The sequence below is a fragment of the Stegodyphus dumicola genome, chromosome 7, assembly GCF_044657685.1.
Source record: "Stegodyphus dumicola isolate Sdum_Otavi_A_Nest chromosome 7, ASM4465768v1".
NCBI classification, from domain to species: domain Eukaryota; kingdom Metazoa; phylum Arthropoda; class Arachnida; order Araneae; family Eresidae; genus Stegodyphus; species Stegodyphus dumicola.
Window position 1 is genome coordinate 73,336,617 of NC_140774.1, and position 9,746 is coordinate 73,346,362.

The 9,746-nt window shown below is 29.9% G+C and overlaps 1 protein-coding gene across 1 annotated transcript in view; it reads right to left on the bottom strand.

Annotated features, from left to right (window-relative positions):
- The window catches only part of LOC118189638 (potassium channel subfamily T member 1-like), a 567,007-nt gene extending 557,475 nt beyond the window's left edge, over positions 1–9,532 (bottom strand). Inside the window, exon 1 of the mRNA XM_085820454.1 lies at positions 7,503–9,532. Coding sequence (XP_085676580.1) covers positions 7,503–7,645 — 143 coding nt within the window. The 5' untranslated portion in view covers positions 7,646–9,532. The remainder of the gene's footprint in view (positions 1–7,502) is intronic.
- Between the last annotated feature and the right edge of the window lie 214 nt (positions 9,533–9,746).

Sequence of the window (9,746 nt, forward strand, 5' to 3'; positions counted from 1 at the left end):
AATATTCTTATTTTTCTTAACAAAAATGTAAAGTCATTTTCTCTCTCTCCTTTTTTTCCCACTTTCGAAATAAAAATAGAGGTTTTCCACAAATTTTATTTCTCAAATCCCCTCAAATGCTGATATTTCGAACGGCAACCTCTCATAAGCTAGAACGGAATAGAACAAAAAAACAACAAATATATATATATATATATATTTGTTGTTATATTTGTTGTATATATATATATATATATATATATATATATCAGTAATTTATAATGGAAACTTCGGTTTTCATATGCCCAAAATGTAATCTGTCTAGTCGCACGAGGCAAAACATAAAATTTAAACTAGTATTACTGTACAACAACAGGAATAATGTAATTCAAGCGCAGCTAAAATAAAACAGAAATAATATAATGTTATTTACATATATTTTTAGCTTTCCAGACCCTAAAGGACCGTCAGAATACTAATGAAATCTGAAGAAGGCTTATAAGCAATGATAGTGACTGCTTGGTGATATGTCGTCGGAGATTGAATGATGGAATACACCAGTGTATTGGAAAGAAAGAAAACAAGTTCATATACTAAAATCAAATCGCTATTTCCATTCCTTAAATAACTACTGCTGCGTACTGAACATGTAGGTTATTTGCTTTACTTCTAATGACGATGTTTATAGTCTGTTGTAATTCTTATTTACTTTTTTACCATTTAGGTTTTCTAAAGTGCCCAAAACATCCTGCGATAGAACCATAAACATGCATCATAATTCTTAGTTAAATTGTACTGTTCTGCAGATATTAAATAGAACTTTTCTTAATCATCTGTTCAAATTTAAGTAACCAGTTTTGTTTTCCTTTTGCTTTCTTTTTACCTTTGTCTCCAGCTTAGTAGCACACCAGAAGCATGAAAATTTAGTTAAAATTTGTAACTATAATTGTCAGCAGAGTGTCAGCCTGAGTGACTAAATTCACTCGATCTTATCGATTTAATAACACAGCTCACCTTTTTTATGGTGTAAGTGGAGTAAATTATGGTTCTCGCAATAAGTTAATTAATTCTAGATGTGAACTCAGAAAATGAAATTAATTACTTAAATGAAACATTTTGGGTGTTATATTTTTATGAATTAAGTTCGCTATGAAGGGTTACAGCCGAAAACATCGCAGCAAAAGCATCGGGAACGAAAGCTTCGCGAAGAAAACAACGCAAGGAGAAAACGTCGTGGTACAAAACATCGTGGGAGAAAACATTGCAAAGGGAAAACATCGCAGTTCTAAAATATCGTGGTACAAAATAAAGTACCTACAAATCATCGCATGACGATGACATCGCATACATGCGTTTTTCAAATCGCATAGTGACATATTATGTAATTTACTTTCGTCATGACTAACAAATCTACATCCAAAAACCTGATTGCACGCTAACATATGAAGATGTTAACGACACTTTTAAGAATAAACGGAAACAAAACAATATGTAATTTTCATTTAAACAATATCAGATTAACAAATGTGAAAAAAAAATAATTTGATCATCAGCTAAGCACTTTTTATAGAGGTAGCCTCATGCAGTTATTTATCTTTCTTTTTCTAAGCATTTTTAGACTGCATTTTTCATGAAGAATTACGTTAAATTTTATGAAAAAAGCTTAATTTATTAATGACCTTTGTTAATTAACTATATAAATTTTAAATTATATTAAGCTTTTTAAGTGGCATTAACTTTCTACTCATTTTCAATTTTTAAATGCTTAAGTTTCCTTCTTATATTTTCAGCAAAAATTTATTAGTTCGTTTAAATATATGAAATATAGAATTAAAAGAATTACTCTTTCCTTCTTGCGCTCTAAAGTCTTTACACGAACATGCATTTACAACTTTCAAAACCTGAAAACGCATGTGTGCGATGTTATCGTCATGCGATGATTTGCAGGTACTTTATTTTTTACCACGATATTTTTTATGACGATGTTTTCAAAATGCGTAGTTTTTTAACCGCTTTATTTTCGATACAATACCCTGTACCACGATGTTTTAGAACTGCGATGTTTTGTACCACGACGTTTTCTCCGCGAATATCTACAATCTATTTATATATATATAGTTTATAAATATATATACAAAATTATTAGAAGAATAGGAATAGTCGTAGTTTAAATGAAAGTTTCCAATTTCTTTCCTATGAAAGTCCTAACCATTTTGTATCTCGAAGATAGCCGTACCCAAAGGTTGTACAAGTGTACAAGTAAAAATTAAACTACGAATATTGATAATATATTGAAAGCATTACACGATAAAATAATAAATAAAAATGAAGTATTAATCTCCTCAGTTTAACACTTCAAACAGAACTTGTCAAGGGAAAAATGTTTTGAAGCCCTAAACAAAGTTGATTAATGAGTATATATATATTAGGCTTGTAATTCTTGATCGAAATTTTACATGAGTTAAAATATACAGGCATCAAACAAAAATGTGAACACCTGTATCATCATGCAGTTATTTCATATGTTGTGTGGTTGAAGTCATGAAAAATTTGATCTAACTATGTCTGCGTTTTAAAATAATAACACGTGTGTTCTTTTGCGTTACACAGCGATGACATTCATGTTCTTCCCGTAATCCGAAATAGTTCAAAGAGGGAGAGGAAGTAAAATTAATGCGGAGAAAATATACTATTACTTTTAGCAAATGGATACAACGTAAACAAATAGGAGAAGTTTTGAAGTTCAAAATAATACAGTTCTACATGTATTAAAAAACTGTGTAAATCAATCTTCACTAAAAACAAAAGGTAAAAATTCTAGATTAAAGACTAATTTGACAAATCGCCATAGCCGACGAATTTCTCTTTTGCTCAATAAAAGAGATTTCCAACACGATAGGAATTTCTTTAATCCGTTAAAATAGATTCAGACGTTCACATCCGAAAGGCTATTGTGAAAGGGACTTAATCAAATGGGAATGTAAAGTAAATTGCAAAATGAAAACTAGTGTTAATTCTAGCTAGCATAAAAGAAGTGGTTACTTAGCTCTGGGTATAATTCGTAAAACATGGACCACTGAAAGCTATTACATGAGTCATATCAATCTAGATCTTGCCTATACTGAAATTATTCAAAGCATGCCTCCTCTAAAAAGTGCCTTTTTGCAATTTTTTTCAATTTAACTATATGATAATAATATAAGAAAGATTATAAGATCATACTTGTATATACATTTGTATATATTATCTTATGATCTTACTTTTCCTTTATATAATTATTAATCTTTTCTGTACGATTCATTTTATTTATTTGTTTAATTATTCGAGGTTTTCAAATTATACCAAATGAACCTTATTTCAATTTATCTGAGATTCCTCGCTGTATATTTATGTACCTATGTTCTAACCGTGACTTCTTATACTCTGATTCTGCAGCATGGAAACTTATTGTGGCGATTTCACCGTAACTGGACTTTTGAACTATTATTTACTTTCTAACTGTTTATTCAACTGTATTATTTCATGTAACATAAACTGTAAGGAAACTACATGAATGCATCTGTAACCATACTTGTATCTCAGCAGTGTAGTTCCGCTCGCTCATGTTCGCTTGGAGACGCATGAATCCTTGTAACTTGTTTTTGTTAAGAATAAAAATAGTTATATTGTGAATGTGAGGAGTAATTTAGTAAGTTAAATGAGCTACTTCTCTTCCAGTATAAGGAACATGTGTTATGACTTAGTATACTATAATGATGTACTCGATATAACACAGATCCATGGCTAAAGCAGTCATCAGGGTTCTTCTGAAGATTCACACTACAGCCAAGCAATGCACTTCCCTCATGCAGAAGTGAACAGCTTTGGTGAAACGCTTCTGCAAGAATTAATAGCTGACAACTGTAAAAAATTACTCTTATGTTTGAAACCTTTTTCAAATCAGAGGATGAAGTTGATTCCAATATTAATGTTAGACGTATAGTTCCCCAAGCAATAAACAATTAAATTATTGCAAGAAAAAAGAGATAATGAAACGAAAAATCCGAAATATAATCTACAGACACTTCGATATTGTAATTTTAGGAAATAAAAGTGAATTACCAAAAAAATGCATTTTTGAAAAATTATTTTTAACAAAGGCATTTCATTTTATTAATCTCTTTTTATTTACTGAAAAATGAGGAGAAAAAATACTTTTTTGGAATCAACTATCATTTTTTTATATTCAGTTAATTCGTTGATCAGTAGGGTTTCAAACTGTGCTAGGTACTGGCGGATCTCATTACCCGAACTGTGCGACTATTTTGTCTTTGATACTCTTTAGGACATTTTTACAGCAATAGAGTAATTTAAATTATAAAATAAAACTCAAAATACAGTTTTTAGAAAAAATTTTCAGCAGTTGTTAAACCTTAGTTCTTCTTGAACCTTCCTAGATGTTCCTAAATCTTCATCTTGTCTCAATATTATAAAAACACCGTTTAGTTCGATTAATAACTACCAACTATAGTCTCACCAATTTTTTTTTTTTTTAAATTTATGAAACTGATTAATTCTTAAAGAAATCTATCACGTTAATACCACTTCTTTAATTATTTCATTTAATTTAAAATCTTTCCCTTTGTTCTTCTCGATAAATATTGTTAATGTCTCAAAACATACCCCACGATCAGAAATAATCCTTTTTTAATTGCTCTGCGGAAGAGTTTCGCTATCTGACAAATAGGCAAAAGTTGATGCATATCATGATATTTAGATTTCGTAGTAATATCAATATATTAATATTCTATATATTATAAAATAATGCTGACATTCGCAACGATGCAACCTTTAAAACAAAACAAACAAACCCTTTATGTAAAAATGTTCTCTCTTTAGTTCACAGAAGTATACTTTTAAATCTTCTATTGATTGCAAAATGTATGGTAAAATTTGAATACAGTCAAAGAAAAGTGATCAAAAACAAGGTCACGGAAGTGGCCAGGTAGCATGCCGAAAAGAATTTTTTAAAAAAAATGAAAAGTTCAAGAAACTTGAATTTAAGTTGCAAAATTTAATTTACTTTTATATATATTCTATACATAGCTATGTATTTTGAAGGAATCTGACATATGTCCTTCTTTTTCAAAGAGCAAAAACATTCTACGACATCTTACCATGAATATATCAGCTAAATAAGCGAAATAAAATATAGAAAAAAAAAATAAGAAAAATCTGAAATCTTTCAGATTTTGTATTTTTTTTTCAGATTTTGTATTTTGTAAAAGGAGCGTTTTTTAACGTTTTGTGTGTTACCTTCATTATTAAATATCATGTTCTTCCCACTTAAACCATAAAATTCAATTCAACAGCAATATCACAAAATAATTTAAAAAGAGCATATCTTTAGAATTTCCGTTACACAGTTTCACGCGTTCGAGATAAAAATGTTTTTTTCGTACAGTGTTGCCATTGCTTGCTTTAAAATCGTTGAACTTCTTAATCACAAATTCGTTAAAGTTTCACAAAATATGAAAAATAGATAATAGAAAGAATTCCTAATTTGGGCTTCCAGATGCCTCTATTTGAGTGAAGGAATACGATTTTCAAAATTTAATGTCTCTAGGTACCGCTGTTTTTTCACAGTGCGAGAAACATATATACATTTATGCAGATTCTTCATTATTTAATTTTGTAAATATAATGCAGGGCTCCAATATTTGATGGCAAAGATTTCAAATGTGAAACACAATTTATAGTGAACCAGCGCAAAATACCAAAAGGAAATTAACAGCCTTTTTGGGCGAATTGCTCTTTTGAGCTAAAAAGTAACAGTTTTAAACAGTTAAGTTAAAACGTTATAATAAAACATACCAACATTTTGCAAAGTATAGGATTCAAATCAAAATCATTAATTAAAATTGATGTGTAAATTAAATTTGTTTAAAGTGGGTTTAGAGCATATAATTTCACCACTAAAAGCTTTCAGGGTGATTTAAAAGAATATTTAAAGGTCAAGCAAGTATTAATAGAAATCAGGTAAATTTTAAATTCTCATTTTCTGAACAAGATTCGAGTTCTTTAATGCAAAGTTTTACAGTTTTCTTTATTCGACTAATATGCATTTTAATCATTTTGATAAGAAAGTTGTAAATCTCCAAGAATTTAAGCCTGAAATAGAGAATTTAACGACTGTTCTTCATGATTAAATGTGTATAACATTTTGAGTAGAGATGAATATTTTTGCTCCTTAAATTTAGCGCAACCCATGACATATTCCCTCGACACATATGTCTTAAAAGAACTAACATTAAGTTCATAAAGAAGAGAATGCATACAGTAGCGTGGGCTGTTTGAAAATAAACTGAACTCGGAAGAGAACAGTGTTATCTTCGAATCGATATGCTAACTGATCCATAATCCCAAACGCTCAATTTTTACGAATCTGGAACTGTTATAATTATGGAGTTGAAATTTTAAAATATGAAAATTGTACACTTGATAAAGTGCCTCATTATTGAGTGTGATCAATCCTTACAGCAACTCAAAATCTTATAGCCATGTTTCGTGTTGTAGATAATAACGTTTAAATCATTCAATATATTGTTTAACAGATAACAGCAAATATCGTTTAACAGATCATAAATCGTTTAACAAGTAATAGCAAACATTTCCTTAGAAGGCTGTTTGAAGCCCTCGAGGGTCTGAAAACGGGAAGGGAAGTCAATGTGTTATTGTAAAGAACAAGTTTACGCTGTAATTTATGTATATGAAAAAGACACACATAAATATAAAATAAAACACAGGCAAATAAATGTCTTCAGATTAACGTAGATTTTGTATAAAACTCTATCGATGATCATAAACTATCGATTAGCCTCAGACTGACGTAGATTTTATATAAAACCCTGTTTATTTTTAGAGCGACTGTTGTGGAGCCTGTTTTAGAGTTTTAGAGCGACTGTTGTGCTTTGATAGAGCACAGAATTTTGCTGTTTAACTCGAAGTGTTTGGCTGAGTGTCTAAAGTGATGAAGAAAGATTCTCATTCGTCGCAGACATAATCGATAAAATTTCATATGAAATCTATGTCATTGTTAAGGTGTTTTTTGGCTTATTTTTATATTGCAATTTTTGCTTGGAAGGCAGGCAGTTATATCTATCGAAAATGGGGTCGGCGTTATATAATGTTAAATATAATGCATCTTAATATCTATTCCTTACATTTGCTATGTACTCGTTATCTGTCTGCTAATAATAAATCTGAAAAAGTATTCGGATGATAATTTTAAGCTTTTATAAACTTATCTACAAATGTTCCATCAATTATATAAAATACATGCCCCATTAAACGGAAATTTAAAAAAGCATTACATTTTTAATACGCTCAAATCTCATGTCGCTGAAGTTAGTGTTCGTTATTTTAAACGCAACCAGAAGTATTAAGGCTTATTAAAAATCATCCCATCATCTGGTGTGAATTTTCATTTCACAAGTACAAGAACAATAAAAAATGTTTAAAAGTATTGAAGAAAGGACACTTACCTCTCTTCCAATTTTCCTTTGCCCCACAGATTCTCTAAATTCAAAGGTCTGTCATACATTGTTAAAGAAGTCCTTGGGCTAGTGTGCACTTTGTTTAGAGAATGACGAGAACCACGTTGTTGAGGTGATAATCTGCCATCCATTTTTCTTCTTCGTAAATGAAGAAATTCACACAGAAATAAATTATATATTCCGAAGGGAGACCCCCTTAGTTTCAAGTTAGAGAAAGTTCCACGGCAGTTCCATCACTTTTCACTTATTAACAGATACATCACTATTATTTCAATAGGCATAGTATATCCTGAAGAAATCTGTCTGAGTTCAAATTCCTGTCAATACAGTCCAATTACCTCACGCCATTAAACGCATCTGTGCTCTAGAATTCGTTTATCAGCTTATTGCCTAATGTAAATCTTTAATGAAAGCGGAAATATTTCTAATCACAGCAGACGACTTTTCAATGATATATTTGGCACAAATTCCGTCTCACTCCAGGAAATTTGATATAAACTTGATTCTTTAATTCTTTATTCTTCGTAAAATATAAAAAATTTATTTTAATCTTTTAAATTGTCTACAATGTATTTAAGATTCTCTTCAATTATTCTAATAATGAACCGTTATAATTATGGATTAAGCTGCTCACAGAATGTTTAATCTAGATAAAAAATATCATTCTGAAGTTTTAACAGCCATTTTAAAATGTTTTTAATATTGCTTTAATTTTTTAATCATTACAAATTATCTATAATGTATTTTACCTTTTAATATTTTCTGCTTTGTTCCATCTATTCAAAGCAATGATATCCAATCATAATAGATCCATAGATAAGAAATCTTTATTACTATTCATTCCTTCTATTGCTTTTTAATAAAATTTCTAAAATTTAAATACTTTTCTAAATTTTATAACTCTTATTATTTATATAAATTCAGTGCAAAACTTAACGATTTTAAATCTTAAGAATTATTTCTCTAAATTCGAAAGAAAAACGAATGATGAATTTTTGAAATTTCGTGTATTCTTTCACATTATTAGGCCTAATTCAAACATCAAAAATTAGTAGCTACGAATAATTCTATATTTTTACTACCTCAGACTTAATTATTGTTTTCTTTTATTTTAATTTAACATTCATCTTAAAAGGGGAATAAAGCATAATATTTAGAATTAATTTACAGAATGAAAAATGTTCATTTAGCCAATAAGATGCTTTAATTTTATTTTCATATTTGAAGTATTCATTGCTTAATTATATTATTTTTTTAACGAAAAGGAAATAAATAGTCAGTTATTATTATATTAGTTTTTACCTCTAATGTCTATGTTAAAGTTCTTAATTCATTAATTTCAGAAATTTTCAGCATTCTAAAAGTTCAGTGATTCATTTATAAACTTCAAAGATCATGAATTCGATGAGTTGTTCAAGAACTTAGCGTCATATGATACTTGTTTTGGAAATTTCATTATAGATTATAAGCTAGTAAACTTACATGAGGAAAACAGAAGAACATCAGTGAAAATCAGACGATTAAAAGTGACTCAAAAACCTACTTCACATCTTAAGTTCAAACATATAAGAAGATATTGTAGATGCCAGAAGCAAGATTTTTCGCCGTCCTGTAAGTAAACAAATTTTATTTTACTTGAGGTATCAGCCTTTCATTACTTTTCGTTATAAATAAGATAATTCCTCCAATAAATTTACGTTTTTAAAGAAAGCTGAATGCTTTTTCAAAGGTTTTAGCTGAAAAGGAAATTCTTTCATATAATTCTCACGAAAAAGATAGTAAATTGTCTTTAACCACAGTTCACTGACAGGATGAAAAGACAATATTTACAAACAAGATATGTAGCTAACGATCGAAATTTCATCATTGCGTATCTTATGATATTCGGTAAAGTCCTCTTCAAAATACTCGCGCGTAGCTCTGCCGTTTGCTAATTCAACTAGTCCACACTGAGAAAATGTGAAGAAAAAATCCTACCTACAGACAACTAGCTGATAGTGACTCTCATCTTCCGATTCTCTCTACTACATCAAAATAGAAATAGGGGCCACTGGAGACTGCCACAAAAATACTGGATCAACGGAGAGCGCACAGAGGGCGCGACAGTAGCGAAGAAGGCGGTTACCAGGCAACCTCATGATCTGCAGCTCTTGGCGTTCCATGATGCTGCATTCTTGTCTACCGAGACAACCGCTGGAGTAGAGATTTCTGTACACCTCCCCCTTCAAGCAA